This window comes from Protomyctophum parallelum (genome assembly GCF_964188405.1).
Source record: "Protomyctophum parallelum genome assembly, chromosome: 17".
In the NCBI taxonomy this organism is placed as follows: Eukaryota; Metazoa; Chordata; class Actinopteri; order Myctophiformes; family Myctophidae; genus Protomyctophum; species Protomyctophum parallelum.
Genome location: NC_139719.1, coordinates 20,138,189 through 20,159,861, shown reverse-complemented (window position 1 = coordinate 20,159,861; position 21,673 = coordinate 20,138,189). Strand labels below are relative to the sequence as shown.

General features: G+C 43.1%; 1 protein-coding gene across 1 annotated transcript in view; it reads right to left on the bottom strand.

Annotated features, from left to right (window-relative positions):
* Positions 1-12,634: 12,634 nt before the first annotated feature.
* The window catches only part of cacna1g (calcium channel, voltage-dependent, T type, alpha 1G subunit), a 382,705-nt gene continuing 373,666 nt past the window's right edge, over positions 12,635-21,673 (bottom strand). Inside the window, exons 36-37 of the mRNA XM_083787505.1 lie at positions 20,177-20,358; positions 12,635-14,090 (exon numbers count right to left, since the gene is read on the bottom strand). Coding sequence (XP_083643631.1) covers positions 12,870-14,090; positions 20,177-20,358 — 1,403 coding nt within the window. The 3' untranslated portion in view covers positions 12,635-12,869. The remainder of the gene's footprint in view (positions 14,091-20,176; positions 20,359-21,673) is intronic.

Here is a 21,673-nt window from a genome sequence, read left to right as displayed (position 1 = left end):
CTATAGCCCATACCGTACGGCATACTATAGCACGCCGTTTTTCATCATTTTTGAGGATTTGAAAAAAAAAAAAAAAAAAAAAAAACATGGGTTATAGCCCATCGTTTTTTTAATTTTTGAGAGAAAAAAAATTGCTCACAGCCTCAGCCTGATGACCTCAAAAGTCTCATGTCTCCCCTGAGCCATAGGCAGTTGCTTTGGCTTAGTGGTTAAGATGTTGGCCTTCAGTGCAGGTGACCTGTGTTCGATTCCTGGGTGTTACACTCTGATGAACATGATTCTATGTTCAACTCTTGATTCTTTCAACTTTACTATCTGAAGGCTAACATACAAAAGATCGCTTCAACAGTACAAATAATGCTAGTTATTGAGCTTCATTTACTGCTATTCTAGCAGTGGCTCACAGCCTCAGCCTCAGCCTCAGCCTAACTACCTCAAAACTCTAATTGTCGTAGTGGTTAAGATGTTGGCTTTTCACGTGGGAGACCAGGGTTCGATTTCCGGCTGTTACACTATCATACAAAAGAAGACCTCAACAGCGCTAAGAAACATCTGATTAATATGATGCTTTGTTATTTAAACTTTACTAACTGAAGGCTAATGAACAAAAGATCACTTCAAAATTACCAGGAGACTTTGCCTGAGAGTGTCTGACTGATGGTGCAGTGGTCTAATCATCAGGCTTTCAGTACAGACATTCCATGTTCAAGGCCTGTTCCTCCTACAGCTCAATGCTGCAGTAATTTGAACTTTTCAAGGCTTGAATAAAAAATAAAAACTCAAAAGCACCAGGAGAAATCTCCTGTATGCCCCAAGGTGCCTTGGCTCAATGGTGTGGAGCGCTTGACCCGTTGCCTCTGCTACAGACAGTTGGCAGGTTCAAGTCCCATGTCATGACATCAAGGTGCTGGGAAGGACCATCGGGAGACGGTGCTCTCTCCCCCTGTTTCCTGAGATGTAACTGTTGGGGCTTATGTCTGAAAGAACCCTGTCCAGCTAACCTTTTACCATGAAAATGTCGATAAAAAAAAGATGAAAATGATTAAACGAATATACTATAGTGTGTAGTTTTTTCATTGTCAAAAGTCAAGAAAATGACATTGCCATTGTCTAGGATTATAATCGGGCTCCAGTATGCAAATACACAGACTATTCTGTCAGATGATGGGCCAAAATGCATTGCTATTCTATTTTTAAACGTTTGACCTAATTCTTATCTGTAAAACTTTACATGGACAGGGTTCTTTCAAACATAACCCCCAACCGTTACATCTCAGGAAACAGGGGGAGAGAGCACCGTCTCCCGATGGTCCTTCCCAGCACCTTGATGTCATGACATGGGACTTGAACCTGCCAACTGTCTGTAGCAGAGGCAACGGGTCAAGCGCTCCACACCATTGAGCCAAGGCACCTTGGGGCATTCAGGAGATTTCTCCTGGTGCTTTTGAGTTAAACAGAGCTAGAATGTTTAAACAGTACTGCTTCGGATCATGTTAAAAGCACCATCGTCCCCGAGGTGGATTCGAACCAACAACCTCTTGGTTTACAGCCAAGCGCACTAGTCCACAGCGCCACACAAGGCTGTTGAGTGTTGAAGCAAAAGTGTGTGTATTGAATATGGATTCGGAGTCCCAGGGGCTTTACTATCTGAAGGCTAACATACAAAAGATCGCTTCAACAGTACAAAGAGGCAGATGTTACTGAGTGATGGTGTAGTAGGGGTTATTCAGCACAGAGAGTTCATGTTCAAATCCCACTCTTCCTAAAGTTTAATGCTAGAGTTATTGAGCTTCATTTACTGCTATTCTAGCAGTGGCTCACAGCCTCAGCCTCAGCCTCAGCCTGACTACCTCAAAACTCTAATTGTCGTAGTGGTTAAGATGTTGGCTTTCCATGTGGGAGACCAGGGTTCGATTCCCGGCTATACTATAGCACGCAGTTTTTCATCATTTTTGAGGATTTGAAAAAAAAAACAAAAAAAAAACATGGGTTATAGCCCATCGTTTTTTGAATTTTTGAAAAAAAAGTTATCCTCGTTTTTCATCATTTTTGACCATGGGCTATAGCCCATACCGTACGGCATACTATAGCACGCAGTTTTTCATCATTTTTGAGGATTTGAAAAAAAAAAAAAAAAAAAAAAAACATGGGTTATAGCCCATCGTTTTTTGAATTTTTGAAAAAAAAGTTATCCTCGTTTTTCATCATTTTTGACTATGGGCTATAGCCCATACCGTACGGCATACTATAGCACGCCGTTTTTCATCATTTTTGAGGATTTGAAAAAAATAAAATAAAATAAAAAACATGGGTTATAGCCCATCGTTTTTTGAATTTTTGAATTTTTTTTTTAACCTCGTTTTTCATCATTTTTGACCATGGGCTATAGCCCATACCGTACGGCATACTATAGCACGCCGTTTTTCATCATTTTTGAGGATTTTAAAAAAATGAAGAAAAAAAAAAAACATGGGTTATAGCCCATCGTTTTTTTAATTTTTGAAAAACAAATTAACCTTGTTTTTCATCATTTTTGACCATGGGCTATAGCCCATACCGTACGGCATACTATAGCACGCCGTTTTTCATCATTTTTGAGGATTTGAAAAAAATGAAAAAAAAAAAAAACATGGGTTATAGCCCATCGTTTTTTTAATTTTTTGAGAGAAAAAAAATTGCTCACAGCCTCAGCCTGATGACCTCAAAAGTCTCATGTCTCCCCTGAGCCTTAGGCAGTTGCTTTGGCTTAGTGGTTAAGATGTTGGCCTTCAGTGCAGGTGACCTGTGTTCGATTCCTGGGTGTTACACTCTGATGAACATGATTCTATGTTCAACTCTTGATTCTTTCAACTTTACTATCTGAAGGCTAACATACAAAAGATCGCTTCAACAGTACAAAGAGGCAGATGTTACTGAGTGATGGTGTAGTAGGGGTTATTCCGCACAGAGAGTTCATTTTCAAATCCCACTCTTCCTAAAGTTTAATGCTAGTTATTGAGCTTCATTTACTGCTATTCTAGCAGTGGCTCACAGCCTCAGCCTGATTACCTCAAAACTCTAATTGTCGTAGTGGTTAAGATGTTGGCTTTCCACGTGGGAGACCAGGGTTCGATTCCCGGCTGTTACACTATCATATAAAAGAAGACCTCAACAGCGCTAAGAAACATCTGATTAATATGATTCTGTGTTATTTAAACTTTACAAACTGAAGGCTAACGAACAAAAGATCACTTCAAAATGACCAGGAGACTTTGCCTGAGAGTGTCTGACTGATGGTGCAATGGTCTAATCATCAGGCTTTCAGTACAGACATTCCATGTTCAAGTCCTGTTCCTCCTACAGCTCAATGCTGCAGTAATTTGAACTTTTCAAGGCTTGAATGAAAAATAAAAACTCAAAAGCACCAGGAGACATCTGCTGAATGCCCAAAGGTGCCTTGGCGTAATGGTGTGGAGCGCTTGACCCGTTGCCTCTGCTACAGGCAGTTGGCAGGTTCAAGTCCCATGTCATGACATCAAGGTGCTGGAGGACCATCGGGAGAGGGTGCTCTCTCCCCCTGTTTCCTGAGATGTAACGGTTGGGGCTTATCTGAAAGAACCCTGTCCAGCTAACCTTTTACCATGAAAATGTCCAATTTAACATACTCTTACCACCTCTCAGTTTGCCCTTTTCCAACTGGCCTGGAAGCCAGACATAAAAGAGGGACTTTCCAACCAAGTTTTGGCCCAGTATGCAAATAGACAGACTATTCTTTCTGTCAGATGATGGGCCAAATTGCTATTTTATTTTTAAACGTTTGACCTAATTCTTATCTGTAAAATTTTAGGTGGACAGGGTTCTTTCAAACATAACCCCCAACTGCTACTTTTCAGGAAACAGGGGGAGAGAGCACCGTCTCCCGATGGTCCTCACTAGTACCTTGCATGGGACTTGAACCTGCAGGCAGGTGGTAGCAGAGGCTACCGATCAAGCACACCACACCATTGAGCTAAGGCACCTTGGGGCAATCAGCAGATGTCTCCTGGTGCTTATGAGTTTTTATTTTTTATTCTAGCCTTGAAAAGTTCAAATTACTGCAGCATTGGTTGAGTATTAGTTTTGAACCAGTAACCATTGGATTATGAACCTCAGATTTATCTTTTGAGCCACATCGGCATGTAAGGTACAATCGGGAACTTATATTTAACCAGCCGTTTAGAATTTAGATGGACAGTGAAAATGTTCTTCAGGAGAATTGAACCCGGAATGTTCTGCTTATAAACCCCAGGTTTATCTACGGTGCCACACTGGCATGTGAGGTACAATCGGGAACTTATATTTAACCATCCGTTTAGAATTTAGATGGACAGTTCTGTTTATAAACGTCTAAAACAAGTCTAAAAATAGACGTGTTTTAGACGTCTGTTTGATGAAAAACGGCATGCTATAGTATGCCGTACGGTATGGGCTATAGCCCATGGTCAAAAATGATGAAAAACGAGGATATTTTTTTTTCATCATTTTTGACCATGGGCTATAGCCCATGGTCAAATGGTCAAATGGTCAAATGGTCAAATGGCCCATGGTTTTGATATCGGTTATATTTCTTCGTTTTTTTTGCCTGCCTGCCTATCAAATAATGTATTAATTCAATACGGCTATGTTTTTAAATATAATACATTTTTGCCTGCCGCGAGCGTGATTCGAACTAGCTTCCACATGCAAAAATAAATCGAGAGGCAACAGCATAGACCGCTACACTACGGAAGCCATAAATTACTAAAAAGAAGTGTTCCACTGGACTTATCTTTTGCAACGAGAGCAGAAAAAAAACGAAGAGAGATAACCGATATCAAAACGGGATTTACAGCAGGAACTATTAAGTTAGCTATAATAATAATAATTCATATTCGTAGCACAGCCAGTGGTCACGTGACTTGACACATTTACCCCCGCACGCACGCACCTCCCCTCCCATATGTCTAACGTCCTGCGCTATCAAAGCCAGGACGAGCGCTTATACCTGAGCGGCCCAGGTGAGGAGAGGAGATTTAAAAAAACGGCTATTTAAAAAAATAGCCGTATGGAATTAATACATTATTAATTATTTGATAGGCTGTCTGTCTGTCTGTCTGTCTGTCTGTCTGTCTGTCTGTCTGTCTGTCTGTCTGTCTGTCTGTCTGTCTGTCTGTCTGTCTGTCTGTCTGTCCGTCTGTCCGTCTGTCTGTCTGCCTATCAAATAATGTATTAATTCAATACGGCTATTTTTTTAAATATAATATTTTTTTGCCTGCCGCGAGCGTGATTCGAACTAGCTTCCACATGCAAAAATAAATCGAGAGGCGACAGCATAGACCGCTACACTACTGAAGCCATACATTACTAAAAAGAAGTGTTCCACTGGACTTATCTTTTGCAACGAGAGCAGAAAAAAATAATATGAAGAAAGACCTAATCACGGACCGGCCGACGCACATACGGACCGGCCGACGTGAACACAGACCGGCCGACGTAAAGACGGACCGGCCGACGCACATACGGACCGGCCGACGTGAACACAGACCGGCCGACGTGAACACAGACCGGCCGACGTAAAGACGGACCGGCCGACGCACATACGGACCGGCCGACGTAAACACAGACCGGCCGACGTAAAGACGGACCGGCCGACCCATCGCACCGGCCGGCCAACGTATGTCCGCTAAAAATGCATTCGGACCGACCGGCCAACCTATAAAAAGACCGGCCGACGGTGCGTAATGACTGACGGCCGGTCGCAAGAAATGGATTCTGCCCTCCCTCTCTCTGGCTCTTTTGTCATTATCTATTTGGCGTTTTGAGAACAGCTTGCACAGTGGCTCACTGGGTACAGAGCCTGCCTGGGAATCAGTCCTGGCTCTGACATAGTGTCCCAAAATCATGAAAATATGACACACTATAGTATGCCGTATGAAACCATGGACCATAGTATTCATGTAGTCATTTATTCATGATTTTCATCTTTCATCAAACTCTTACCTACTGTTGGTGATTTGAACCAGCACCACCCTACTAGGAGTATGTCAGCCAGCATACTTCTACTAGGTATTCTACAGATATCATCTAATTTATCAGCTGGGCCACTTCTACTCTAGGTGCAGGTGATTTGAACCAGCACCGTCCTACTAGGAGTATGTTGGGTTTGAACCAGCACACTTCTACTAGGTATTCTACGGATATCATCTGACTTATCCGCTGGGCCACTTAACAGCTCACACTTGTCATGGAATTTCTGTGCTGCTTTAAAGTTGTCCTTCTGGATGTCAGTGTGCAAAGCAAAGTTTCACAGCAAAGTGACTAATGGATTGGATTTGAACCATGGACCTGGGGTTCACAAGGACAGCACCCATTGCACTGAGTTAACTGCTGGTTACTACAACAGAGCTTTTCAATGCTACTTGATGGGAGTGTGGAAAGCAAAGTGTCACAGTAAAGACAAATGTTGGATTTTAACCCAGGACCTTTGCATCACTAGGACAGCACCCATCTTGCTGAGCTAACTGCCTGTGTCTACATCACAGCCTGTCTCTGCCACTTGATGTTAGTGTGGAAAGCAAAGTGTCACAGTAAAGACTAATGTTGGATTTGAACCCTGGACCTTTGCATCACAAGGACAGCACCCATCCTACTGAGCTAACCGCCTGTGTCTACTACATAGCCTATCTGTGCTACTTGATGTCAGTGTGGAAAGCATAGTGTCACAACAAAGTGACTACTGTTGGACTTGAACCCTGGACCTGTTGTTCACTAGGACAGCACCCGTCATACTGAGCTAACTGCCAGTTTGTACAATACAAACCACAAGATGGAATTATAACTATGAATGGGTACTTCTTATTCCGCCTTGAGGTTTCCTGCCCGATGACTACAAATCAGACTACATGATATATTTTACCATCCGCTCCAGACCGGTTGAAATGGCGATTTTGTAGCAGAAAGTGTGTTTTGAAGAAGTTCAAGTTCAAGTTTATTGGTCATTTAAAATACACACACCTTATACAATGTATTCAGGGTTTTCTTTTTTGACCAAAAGGGAGTGTTTGGCAGAAGCCTCAGCTTATAGTGCCAGCCCTTTTAATATACACTGACACGAAACAAGACAGGAACGCCCAAAAACGTCACAGCCGGTTTTTTAACAAGACAGGAACGCCCAAAAACATCACATCCGGTGTTTTACCCTGGGCAGAATTTTCTATGGCTGCCAATGCAACTTTTTCCAATCCTTAATCACATACGGCAAACACCTATGCCGATAATATCTAACTTGCGGAGGTAACGTGCCTTGTCCGCGGGCAACAGATCTTTCAACGTATGGCATTGCAAATACGTTAGATAATCGCTACTCTGCGCAATATTGTTTTGAAAATGCCGCAAATTGCATTGCAGTGAACGAGAGCAAATCACAAATCACAAATCTTACCCCGGGGGGTGGGCGGAGCCGCGGAGTCGCAGCTGACGCCCCTCCCTCCGCTCTGATGACGCGTTGTTATGTCAATGTATTCAAAATAGCTTTAGAAAGGAAAAAATAGATACAAACAAAACATAGAGAAAAAACAAAACAAAACAAAACAAGACAAAACAAAACAAAAAACATACAAACAGACAAAACGGAGAAGGACAAAATAAATTATAATAATAATAATAATAATGGTAATGATAATGATGATGATAATAGTAATAATAATAAACATAAAGGAGGAAGGAGTATTTTGGTTATACTTTTATGATCCACAATCCACTTTATACTTGTCTATCATATTGTTTTTAAGAGTTTTTTAAATAAATGTAATGAGCTGCTTAATTTTACTTCTTTATTGAGGCTGTTCCATAATGTTACTCCTGTGAATGTTAGAGATCTTTGTTTGCCAATTGTTCTGGTTATTATTTTTGAATAAATGCATGTACCTCTGAGATTGTATCCTGTTTGTCTTATATGAAACATCCCCTGGATGCAGTCCGGGAGCATGTGATTATAAATTTTGTACATGAGTTGAGCGATTTTAAAGTCTACTAGTTCTCTGAATTTAAGACTGTGATTTTATAAATAATGTATTGGTTGGCTCATAGTACTCAGCATTGTGGACAATTCTTATTGCTTTTTTTTAAGTATATATATTTGGTTGCTTAATGTTTTATAAGTATTTCCCCAGACTTCAATACAGTATGTAATGTGTGGTAATATTAAAGATTGGTACAGAATATATAGTGAATCCATGGAAAGAATGGTTTTTGTTTTATGCAGTATTGCGATGGCCCTTGATATTTTTGTTTTTAGTTGGTTTATATGGGAATTCCAGCTTAGTTTATGGTCGATAACCACGCCAAGAAATTTATTTTCATATTTTTACTGTATCTATCATAATTTGTATATTTTGTTCAGTTTGACGATTTCCAAATATAATAAACTTAGTTTTATTTAGATTTAATGATAGTTTATTTGCATCAAACCATCTTTTTATTGTTTTTAATTCCCTTTCCACTGTATCCAGAAGATGCTTCAGATCTGTGCCAGAGCAAATCAGGTTTGTGTCATCGGCAAACAAGACACAATCCAGCCTCTCGGAGACTTTGCATATGTCGTTAATATATAAAATGAAAAGCTTTGGCCCCAGGACGGATCCCTGTGGGACCCCACAAGTGACTGTTGATGATTCAGATCTATCATTATTAATTTGTACATATTGAGTTCTGTTTTCTAGATAGTTTTCAATCCATGCATTTGCAACCCCTCTAATACCATATCTATTTAATTTATCCAGTAGTAATCTATGATTTATTGTGTCAAATGCCTTTTTTAAATCTATAAATATTCCCACAGTATATTCATTATTTTCGGTGTTGGTCTTATCTATTAGTTCCATAACTGCCATGGTTGTGGATCGGTTAGATCTGAAACCATATTGTTGGTCACTTAATATATTTTTTGTTTCTATGAAATGCTCCAGTCTGTGTGCAAAAAGCTTTTCTAATATTTTAGAAAATTGCGGGAGAAGAGAAATTGGCCTATAATTTGAGAAATTATGCTTATTCCCATTTTTGAATATCGGTATGACTTTTGCAGTTTTCATTTTATTGGGAAATATTCCTGTTTGAAATGACTGGTTGCAAATATGGGTCAGTGGTTTTGCAATATATAATATATTTTTAACTAGTCAATATCATCACAATCAGTGGACCGTTTATTTTTAAATGTATTTACCACATCAATTAGTTCTTTCTCCTCAATTATCAATAAAGAAATGGTATTGGGGTTGTTATTAATGATATTCACATCAACACCGTCCTTAATTATTGGGTCAACAATCTCATCTGCCAGATTTGGGCCAACCTTAATAAAATAGTCATTAAATTAATTTACAATGTCCTTGTGATTTATATTTTCTGTAGTAAAATACTCTGGATAATCCGATTTTTTAAAAACCTTTCTTTATTATGCTGTTTAGAATATTCCATGTACCTTGTGTATTACTTTTGTTTTGTTGCAACAGTTTATTGTAGTATTCCTTTTTATTAAGTCTCATTATACCAATTAATTAGTTTTTGTATATTTTATATTTATTTTCGGTTTCCTTGGTTCTGTTCTTTAAGAACTTCTTATACAATTTATTTTTCCAGACCTCTTGTCATCCAAGGCTTTTCTTCAAATTTGCGTTTTTTTCGGTGGTCTTAGTGGACAATGTCTATCATATAAAGTAGTAAAAATAGAAAGGAATCTATCATAAGCCATATTTGGGTCAGCATGAGTGTAGACCGCATTCCAGCTTTGCATTTCCAGATCGTGTTTGAGAGCCTCAATAGCTTCTGGTGTTTTATTGCGAGTTAATTTGGGATTTTCAGGATAACTGTGAGTTTTTGTTTTGATATGGTTTTGGAAGGTTGCAAAGACTGGAAGGTGGTCTGTGATATCATTTAACATAATTCCACTTACTATTTTGCTCTCAATGTCATTGGTAAAGATGTTGTCAATCAAGGTTGCACTATTACAGGTTATTCGCGTATGTTTTAAAATAGCAGGAAATAGGCTTAAGCTATACATTGCGTCCACAAAGTCTCTGGTTTTTTTATGTTCTTTGGCATTTAAGAGATTCACATTAAAATCACCAGCTATGTACACCGTCTTTCTTTCAATAATTTTACCAAATAGGTCAGTCATTTTGACATTGAATGTATCAAGAAAGAAGACACAAGGCATGAATTATTGTTGACAGTTAAATTATATTTTCCAAGGTTGTCGTTCAGATTGGCAGGGGAAATTTAAAAATATATATACCGGTATACAGTATAGTTTCTTAGAAGTACGGACCAGCATGCAAAATTGTATGTTTGCTTCATAATGGTAGACTACACTGAAAGGGCAGTGGGAATGTTTTGCCAGAAAGAAAATATCATTATGAATGACCAATCGACAAAAATACAGTTCAGTCACTGTTATCTCCCAGTCAGCACCCCTGCCCTAAACATGTAATGTTGTAGAAATAAACACAGCCGCACCCGGGAGGAAGTGGACCTAAGGCTCATTCATAGTCTGGATTTTCGGTGATGAGGTGACCACTGGAGTCCGGAGCTGAAATAACGTCGATCGGTGGTGAGTAAAAACAGAGAGAAGGGCTGGAGCGGTGGCGGTGGTTTGCTCTTCACCGCGGCTCGTGACGTCAGCCTTAAGAAAGGGGCTCCCAGATTGCTGTTCATGTGATTAGCATTACTTTCCTGGTTATTTTAAATGGAACACTATAATACTTACCATACTTCTGGTATTATAAACATATAGGGTAAACGTATATGCACATACTGTATTGCAGAAATTGTTAGCTTGGTTGGCACTGCTCTCAGTAGCGTCGCTCAAGATACCGAGGCCCCCCTGCAAGGATCCGGGTGCGGACAGTGTAGCGGCAGCCTACAGTATGAACAAAAAAACATCCCTAGGATGCAACTGGAACGTATCCTCAGTGATGTATCCCAACTTCCCAAGGTCATCGGGGTTTCGGGTCTTCCAACATCATAGCCCTCACTCGGGTGACCCAGCCGGGGTGATCAAGTCCCGTCTTACGTCCCAGTAGCTGCCCTCGATCAGTCCCTTGGGGAAAAACCAGTTGTTCGGCCCAAAACATTGTGTTTATTGTCATGATTTGTCACGACAGGACGTAAACGCGGCGTAAACGTCTTTAAATAAATACTTTCTGAAAAGTCTATGAGGAAAATTAACGGGGAATACTTTTCCGGGTCTCTCAAGGGGGCGGGATTGTGGCGCTCTATACTTTTAGCATCATTGTATAACTGTACATCTGTACTTTTTGCAAAACTGTTAATACAGTAATCAATCAATCAATCAATCACAAGTGTCAGTGAGAGTTTGGGCTGCTGCTCCATCCACGTGGACAACAGTGTGACATGTGGCTGCATGGCGTACTGCAGCTGGCATACTATAGACCTGAGGCCGAGTCTTTAATGTTTTCTAAAACAGCTTTCTGATAAACTCGTTTTGATTTGTTTTTGGGATCCCCAAAATGTATGTATTTGGCCGCCGACAAACTGTCTCAAAATATTCCGTTCCAGGGACCACCAGAAGCAAAGGTTTGAGTTAGAAATGTTTGCTTCAAAAAATATACTGTAGCCACAGCATAAGATTTGCTTAATGTTCCCGATTTTTCAAATATAGCCTAGCAGATCTACAAGATCTCAGCGTTGCACAAAGTGTTGAATAGCAACACTAACATCTAACATGTGCTAAATAAAACAACATACTTTTTTTCCTGCAACAATCAAACACCACATTCTACAGTTTGTGCTTAAAAATCCAAGCTCAGTTTAATGACTTGTTTTAGTTTTTTCTTAATATATATATATTTATATATATTATTCCTACAAATACATGGTTCTCAGCACTTTGAAAAACGTTCACTTTCCTTAAAGGTAAATCAAGAAAGCTAGAAATACCCTACAGTGAAAAAAAGAAAAAGACGAAAACAACAAACAAAAAAAAACTGTTCAAACAAACGGGGGGGGGGGGGGGGGGGGGGGGGGAGGAATCACACGAAAACAAAGAAGACAGGAAAATAAAAAATATAATGAAAACAAAATGTCTCTACATCCTGTACAAACACTGTGGCCCAATAATTTAAGAAAATAGTGTCTCTAAAACGTTCATATTGCTTTGTACCACATGTTGCTGCCCTACGACTGGGCGCGCAGTCCACCCTGTGCAACACAGAGCGCTTCTGGAGCGGGCGGGGGCCGCCCCCCCTAAATCCCAACCGCCGCTTAATATCCACTCAGAGGTCATAGCCAATCGGCTGTGCAGAAACGGTGGAAGAAGAAACAGTCAGGGTTTAGTTGTCTCGTTTCGTCTTCAGGTCACTGTGTTCGTGTTATTTTTCTTTCTTTCTTTCTTTCTTTCCTTTCCTCATGTTCTCATGTTGTTTTTGGCAGTAACAATACAAAGACAAATTGGTTCACACTACTACAGTACTGCACTCCTTATGAAACCAAGGATACGGTTTGTGTTGTAGTTTTACCATATGTTTTTACTCTCTACAGCATTATTACTAGGACTATCACCACCATGGATACGCAGAGTGCATCAGCGTGTCTGAGTGCGTGCGTGCGTATGCATATGCGTGTGTGTGTGTGTGTGTGTGTGTGTGTGTGCGCCTGTGTGTGGTACAGTACAGTATGTGTGCGTTTTGGTGCGCGAGGAGTCGTTCATCCAGCGGCGTGTGTGCGTGTGTGTATGTGTGTATGTGTGTGTGTGTGTGTGTGTGTGTGTGTGTGTGTGTGTGTGTGTGTGTGTGTGTGTGTGTGCGCGCGCGTGTGTGTGTGTGATTTGTTCTTTTTTGCTCCGCGTTTCAGTGTTTCTAGTGCTCAGAGCTCGTCTTCTCGAAGGAGAAGCTGGGAAGAGTCAATAGCTTGGGGTTGGGGCTCGGCGAGCCTCCGTCCGGGCCCACCACCGCCGCCACGCCCTCTCCCGCGCCCCCCAGGTCAAAGGAGTCCTTGGAGTCCTTGGAGTCGCTGGAGGGGGCTCGCCTCCTCAGGCAGGTGTCCCGTGTGCCGGGCAGGGGGGCCTGGGGGGACACGCGTCCCAGCCCCCCCATCATGAGGCCTATGCTCCCGCCGTGCAGGGCCGGGTGGTGGTGGTGGCCTTCCGGTCCGTCGGGGGGGTCCACGGAGATACAGGGGGGGCTCATTTTCTTCTTGCGCCGGGGCGAACAGGACAGGGCGGTGGCCGGCGGCGGGGGGGGGCTCGTCGTCTGGCTCTGGGGGGTCTGCAGGCTGTCGGCGCGGGACACGAAGCCCGACGACGACGCGGAGGAGGAGGTGGTGGTGGTGGTGGTGGCGCTGCTCCGCCGCTGCAGGCCGGCGGCAGACGACTCCGCCAGCGAGGAGGAGGAGGAGGAGGGGGAGGGGGAGGGGCACACCTCCACGGAGTGGCGCCGCGGGTCGTCCAGCCACGAGGACGGGCGCGGGGGCCGCGGCGGCAGGAGGAGGAGGGCGTTGTTGTTCCGGCCCTGCTGCTGCGTGTCGACGCTGTGGAAGCGCTTCAGCTGCCTCAGGAAGGGGCCCCCCGCGCGGCCCTGGCGGGGCCCCACCCCGTCGCCACCAACGCCGCCCGGCTCCAGAGCGGCCGCTGCAGGCCTCTCTTCCATGCCGATGGCGGCGTCGTCGCTGCCGGCCAGTGCCGCCGCCCCGGTGATGAGAGACACTTCCTGGTCGGCCGACGACGGCTCCTCCTGTCGGTGCGACCGGGCCGGCGGGAGGGGAGGGGGAGAGGCGGCGGAGGAGGAGGAGGAGGAAGCATAGGGGGTGCAGCGGTGCTGGTCGTGGCGGTGGTGGGGTTGATGCGCGTGCACGCCGCTGTCTGGGCGGGGCAGTTTCGGGGAGGCGCCCGGCGTCGCGGGGACCAGGCGGAGAGCCGGGTGCTGATGGAGGGCGCCGGGGGAGGTGGGGGAAGAGGAGGAGGAGGAGGAAGAGGAGGAGGACGGAGGGAGGCCCAGAGAGGCTACGTTCAGGAGCCCCTCGTTGCTTTCCTCTCCTCCTGAACACATCGGGGCCTCCTGAGAGTCAGTGGACACCGCAGCCTTGGAGCGGGACCGTGGTGTCGTAGGCAGGGTGTATGAGGAGGAGGAGGAGGAGGGAATGAGAGGGGAGGGTGGAGGAGATGGAGACGGGGAGGAGCAGGGGGAATGGAGGAGATGAGAGGGGGAGACTATAGTTAGTATGAGGTTAGTGTCGCGTAGCCAGACAACTATATTCCACAATCTCTGAATGCTATATATAGAGTCTGGAAATACACCTCCCGAAATCCGAATAAGGAAGCTGGCATTTCCATTCCCGAAAATATTTTAAAAATATCTATTACTTTATTTTTATTTCGATTTCTGCTAAGCAAGCAACCCGAGGAGGAAGCTTGCACTTCCGCTTTATATTTTACTGACGATAGAGCTTCCGTTGCTCCTATAGACTGCATGACGGAAGCATTTGGAAATTGCGCGAGGCAACATATAGTCTGGCAACGCGAGACTACAGCGTGAGGTGGTGACCTGGTGAGGATGACCTGAGCTGGAGGGTCAGAGGTTCACACGTTCCCCATAGTGTCCACCCCAAGTGAAAGTTGACTTTGTGACCGTATTCGATGACAACACAAAGAGTTGGACTAAACCAGTGGTTTTCATTGGCGGCACAACCAATAGGCAAGTGAAAATCCCAAGGCACGGCTGTATCTATAGCTATAGTTATTGTTTTGATAATTCATTCAAAATCTATTGAAATGTAAAGTCATACTGCGTAACGTCGTCGTTTTGTGACACCTCTGGCTCTGGTATAGGTATGCAGTATAGCTCTATTGTCAGGACTGTACTATTGTCTGTTTAGAGCTGATATTTCCAGAATTCAGTTGAAAATAAATCCACAGAAACGGCACTGTATTTTGGAAAGAAACAACAATGTTGTCAGAAACGCTAACTTTAAATGTGTCTGAGACTCGGAGACAGACCCTTGCGACAAAAAAAATATATATATAAAAAATTAAAAAAAACTTTTATATAAAATAAACAGCTACACAGTATGACTTCATGCCCCAAATTAGAAATGCCAGGTTGAAAGTGCTTAATTTATTTCTAAGGTTATATAAAATGTGCCTTCTCTGTATTGGGAAATGATATAAAATACAAGTTGTACAAGTTGTATATATTTGTAATAATAAAGTTTGGTTGTCACAAAAAAATCCCAAGGCACACCTGGACTTGTCCCAGGGTGTCTCAGCACACCATTTAAGAACCACTGGACTGATCCATAAGTGATAATAAAATCTACTGTATGCCACGTGAGAGAGACTCGGAGTAGAGTCACTGCTTCTTCGCCTGGAAAGAAGCCAGCTTAGGTGGCTCGGGCGTCTGGTTAGGATGCCTCTCGAGCGTCTCCCTAGGGAGGTCCTCGAGGCACGTCCCACTGGGAGGAGACCCCGGGGCAGACCAAGGCGCAAGTTGGGCCTCAGGATCCCCCAGGAGGAAGTCACTAATTGCTAAAAGTCACTAGTTGCTCTGGGGAGGGAAATCTGGAGCTCTCCACTGTTGCCCCCGCGACCCGACTACGGATAAGCGGTTGAAGATGGATGGATGGATGGATGGAATAAAATTGATTGAATGATCCACATACAGTAGGACAGAGGAGGGACAGGAGCAGCTAAAGGCTGGCGCACATTGCGCTCTGTTCAATGCCCTCTGCCCATTCACCCACATCTCTGTGGCCTGTGGTGTGGAAACACTAGGTCTGTCACAATCATTGCATATTGGCCTAATCGCAGTTGTTTTTGCATAAATGTCATAATCGGTTTCCATGTTGAAAAATGTTCGTACATTTTCCAAACGCTTTCCAAAAATACCAGAAATAGCAGATCTGCAAGCTTACAGATCAGCTATTTCTCGTATTTAAAAACAAAATGAATAGTTATTAAACGTCAGTGATTTAGTTTTCTATTAAGTTATCTGTCATATCTGCCCTGTGCAATGTTTGATTGCGAAGCCTAAAAACCCAACAGATGCTCCAATGCTCAATGCCAAAAAATAAATGTCAATTAATTCAATAATTGTGAAATGAAAAATGTAATTGCGACAGCCTAACACTGCATCCCTTTGGATGACATGTCTTTTCGATACTGATCTATGAGGTGACAGCCAGGGCAATGGTGGGCAGACGGTGGCACACATTATGCAGCTACAGGAGATGAAGGGGAAGGTTGGAAGGTTGACATAACTCCTAAAATGTCCCAATTAACTCAACATGGCTTGGTCTAATGATGGCGCTTTCACACACGATCACTGAACAGAAAGGACATTATAACAGCAGTCACAGATAACTGATTAAATAACTAAACCAAATCAATTATGATCCCAATAAATAGGACATTTATTGAGGTGAAAAGAAAAATAAATAAAGCAGGCCACAAATGAGTTTTGGGTTTGGATCGACAACCAGAATCATGAGTTCCCTGTGAGATTGTGAATGATGTGATGATATACTGACACCTAGTGGACAAAGACAGTCTAGCCACGGCAGACCTGTCGACTGCAAAATGTTGCACAGAGGACAAAATGTTGCACAGAGGACGGTTGTATTAAAAAAATAAGTGAGTTTATAAATGTCACTAAAGATATATTATATTTTTGCTCTCCATGTCATAATGCTTATGGTGGCTATTCCCTTCTATAACTTCAAAAACTAAAATAACAAGTAGGCTACTCTATGACCACGTTTGTATAAAATGGCCAAATAGTACATAATTATGGACAGAACTTGATGTTCTGCTGTAAAAATCCCCTGAGTCGTGTCATATCGTAGCTGTCGGACGGAAGCGTGGCATGTCCACATTTCAACCTATTATGTCAAGCAAAAGCAGTGAAAATAGCCGACCTACAAACTCACAAGCCAAACGCGTCGCGACATGCTGTGAGCTTGTAGATCGGCTTATCTTCACTATTTCTGAACGCTTTCGTTCCATTCCCTAAAAGAAAAAAAGGAGGGGTACGGACGAGACAAGGTCGCCGCCCGACAGCAACGCGTGTTCTAAGTGCACTGTGTTGAAGTGATGCAGTGTTCTGATAGGTAGCTCCTGTTGTTTGTAAACGAGGCATGACGGTACAGCTGGAGTAACGCTGTTAGAATCTACCGACACCACCCCAGGTTCAAGCAAAAAAATATAATAATAATTATCATATTATTTTTTAACTGGGGACCCTCCAAAATAATCATAATCCTTGGGGACGCCCCCCCAATCTGATAAGCACTTGGAATTGTAGGAGTTGAGGCATTATACATTTAGTTTTTTGTACATTTAGGCTGTCGGCTAAAATTGTGAAAATAGCCAATCTACAAGCTGGACACAACACACGATTTTGCCTAGTTCTTCTTATATGATTTGACAATTTGGCCAATGTTTGACCCGTTTTTATAGTTTGTTCATTACTTTTGACGCAATAATGGTATTTAATTTCTTGTCTTTGTTTTTATTAATTTTAACAGGTCTTAAAAGTCCTAAAATTGTCACTTTACTGTCATCTGGGGACCCCCCCCCCCCCACCACTGTTCTACTCTGTACCCATGGCTTCCTGGCAGTCACGGCCACAGTTAACCATGTGAGAGAGTTGCAGGTGTGATGTGCGGAGCGGCTGAGATGATTAGCACTAAGACAGACATTTAAATGGACATGGGGGAGGAGGAGAGGGTATAGGAGGAGAGGGTATAGCACGCGTGTCTCTGTGTGTGCACGCACGCGTGCGTGTGTGTGTGTGTGTTTCTGACTGATTATTAGGGGACGAATGTGAGGTCCCATGAGTGCCTCAGAAACAGGAGTATCTGTGTTTGAGCATCGATAGCTCAGGCTCCGGTGGCTGTTGCACCCAACTGAGCTGGGATCGGCGACACAAAGTGACGAGCAAATATTCAACACGGAGGTACGGTGGGACGTGAGGACGGGCGGCCGGTGATGATCGGGACACACGGGTAGAAGGGAAAGACAGAGGGAGGAGAAAGGACATAGTCAACATTACGAGAACAATTATAGAACAACGGGGAGAGAAAAGGTTAGGACAGCTTTGGTCGTCAACGTGACAGAAAAACACTACGGGGAGAAGACAAGACGACAGGCTTTTAAATCAAAGAGAAATGGACATCAACACTGACGTGTTGTTGTCCAGTATTATAAGAAATATAATTATGGCCCTGAACCTTATGTTACGCAAAATGTATCCAAAAGTCAGAGATCTTTTTGTGCACAGCTGCATTCTGGGACCTTATACCATTAGCTTTAGAAACGGGTAGATTCATTGGTACTCCTGAGGAGGACAGAGTGTGTCTAGTGTGTGATTTGAAAGAAATTGAAAATGAAAAGATTTTTTTGTTTTACTGCCCATAATACTGTATGAAGAATTAAGACATTATTTTGTAAAATGACAACCATCTGTGTTAACTTTTTCTGGTTAGAGGACTATGAAAAACTGGAATTTTGCTTTAGGAAAGGTATTTTTGCTTTAGCAGACTTTTTATGCAAAGCGTGGGAAAAAAGGCAGAATGTTTTGTTTGTGTAAAAAATAAAAAAATAAAAACTGTTTCTTGTACACTTATGCAATATTGAAGCCATGATTTGTATGGTGTGTCCTATAAGTCCATGTGGGCTGGGCGCCTTACAAAAATAAAGAATCTATCTATCTATCTATCTATCTATCTATCTATCTATCTATCTATCCAGTATTGAAGTTTGACACAATGGCACGTCTTGCTGGCAGCAAACGGTAATTACCAAACAGTGCTTCCAATCAGCTTTAGAATCCTTAATCTAGCCCCCCTCCTCTGTCAACTCCAATGGGAGAACTCAGCATGACTTCAAAGTATATACCATTCACTGCCATTGAGGCTTCTCATAGCAGCATTTTCTCTCCGGTTGTTACAAATCCTCACTCCTTATAAATTGGTATAGGGTTGGTTGACAGACGCTAATCCTCCCCAACCATGGCATTAAGAGGTGGTACACACAGCCTGTGAGTGAATGTTACCTGAGAGAGAAGATGTGAATGGCCTTCTATGGTAGCTCAGCGCTAAGACGCTTTGGACCAGAGCTGCTGTACGTCTATTCATGCCAGGGACTGTTTTTGTATTTCAACCGCTGGTTTTAATTTAATTCACTCAATGTCTTGCGTAAATTGCCTGGCTTTCACTTCTAGTGATTTTTACTAGTTGACTAGTTGCCTAGTTTACTAGTCGACTATAGTTGTTTAACTACCTATTATGCCCCCGCCTTGCATATGTCAGGGATAGCCTCGCATAGCCAGACTTCATCTGCCCCATTTTGGGGCGGGAACCCCTTTTGGTGTTAGCATTATGTTATGCTTTAGCTATTGAAAAATAGCAGATCTACAAGCTCATGGCGCGCCACCGAGTGATGCGCTACGAGCTTGTAGGTCTGCTATTTTTGAAAAATCGAAGAACCACTGACATAGAAACATAGCTTTTTTTTAGAAAACTGTCAGGATGTAGAAGACATTTTTTAGAATCTGATCTCAGGTCAGAATGGGTTAAGTCTGGCCCCACCTCAATTGTGGGAGGCGACTTCACGGCCGAAGTGGTGACGATCCAACCAGATTCGTCTGGAGCCAGTCTATATAACCAACCAGGGCCCAGTATATGCAAAAATGGGGCGGGACATTGCAGGAAAAAAATCCAACACTGAGAGGGACGAGAATATTATCCACTTGCTTTGTCGCACTTTTTCTTTTAAATATTTAAATTAGGCCTGTCAAATTATTAAAAAAATGCTAAGCAGATTAGTCACGGATTAATAATGAATTAATCATGATTAATAATAAGGAATTGGGTATGTCATATATATATATTCCCCCGAATTGTGTATGGATTACAGTGATTGTGTAATTGATAGAAAATCAATATTTATGTGGAGGATGGATGATTCTGCCATCGTGACATTGTCCCTGCCTCAGGTCATGTGTCCCCGTCCAAATCAGGTTCTCCAATAGCCTCCTCTGTTTTTTGTTTTTTGTTAACTGATAGAATCTCTCCGTGTCAGTGAAGTAAAGTTGAGTGTGTGCGTGTGTGTGTGCGTGTGTGTGTACGTGCGCGTGTGTGTGTGTGTGTGTGCGTGCGTGTGCGCGTGTACCTGTCTGCGGAGCGTGCGGTTGAGCGTGTGCGAGCGCCTGGGCGGTGGGAGGCGGGGTATGCTCTCCAGGTGGGCGTGGCCGTGGGGGCTGATTGGTCTGAAGAGCCCAATGGGGACAGAGAGCTGCTGCTGCTGGGAGGAACAACACGCCTCCGGCTGGGAGCGCAGAGAGCTCCTGGAGCCTGCTTGACCACACACACACACACACGCACACACACACACGCACACGCACACGCACACACACACACACACACACACACACACACACACACACACACACACACACACACACACACACACACACGCACACGCACACGCACACACACACACACACACACACACACACACACACACACAAGGACCACAATATGAATCCCACCAACGTTCTCGGTTAGATCCACCCACCTTACCATTGGCTCCCGGGCAGGCATAGTTTAACCCATTTACTGTAGGCCTGACGTTGAAATTCCTATGTTTCTGTATCAGTGGGGCTCAATATTTCATGTCAAGGACCCCAAAAATTGCATGTAATTGGCCGCCGACCCCATCTGAAAATATGTTTTTCCAGGGACCCTCCCAGAAGCAAAGATTTGAGTTAAAAACGTTCGTTCTGAAAAAATATATACCGGTATTCAATTTTTTTTCAAAAATAGCAGACCTACAAGCTCGTAGCGCACCACTCGGTGGCGCGCTATGAGTGCTATGAGCTTGTAGATCTGCTAAATTATAACATAATTTTTCAAACTGTCAATCACAGCGACAACTGGCCAATCACAGAGGGGGCTCCCTAGAACGCTGGTATAGCCTCGGTCCCATGGCTTACTTATCAGAACGCTGGTGGGATACATAATCACGTGCCATGCAGTGGTGGAAAAATCACACCTGCGTGAAGTGAGGGGCTGAATACCCCATTGCGATGATTTGATTGGCTGAGCAAAGAGAAGATAAAAGTGAAGGCGTCAAAAGTGATTGGCCGGAATGACTTTAGTGATGATTTGATCGGAATGGGATGTATGAGAGCGTCCCTCACTTCACAAGTGTGATTTCTTTACTTCAGTAAAAGTATCAACACCGCAATATACTGTAGAAATGCTCCACCAATTATGCCATGGACGTGAATAAACGTCTTTAGAATCAAAACAACGGGGTGCTAAGGACGTGTATAGGCGTCATTTTTTGGTCATTTTTATTGATGTAAAAAAAAAAATTGCACATACGCACTGCCGTTTACTTCCTTGTTTAAGGCTCCAAAGAACGCCTCTAGAGAGACTTTAGCATCTCGTTTGGAATATAAACGCTTCTAGAGAGACTTTAGCATCTCGTTTGGAATATAAACGCCTCTAGAGAGACTTTAGCATCTCGTTTGGAATATAAACACTTCTAGAGAGACTTTAGCCTCTTGTTTGGAATATAAACGCCTCTAGAGAGACTTTAGCATCTCGTTTGGAATATAAACGCCTCTAGAGAGACTTTAGCATCTCGTTTGGAATATAAACG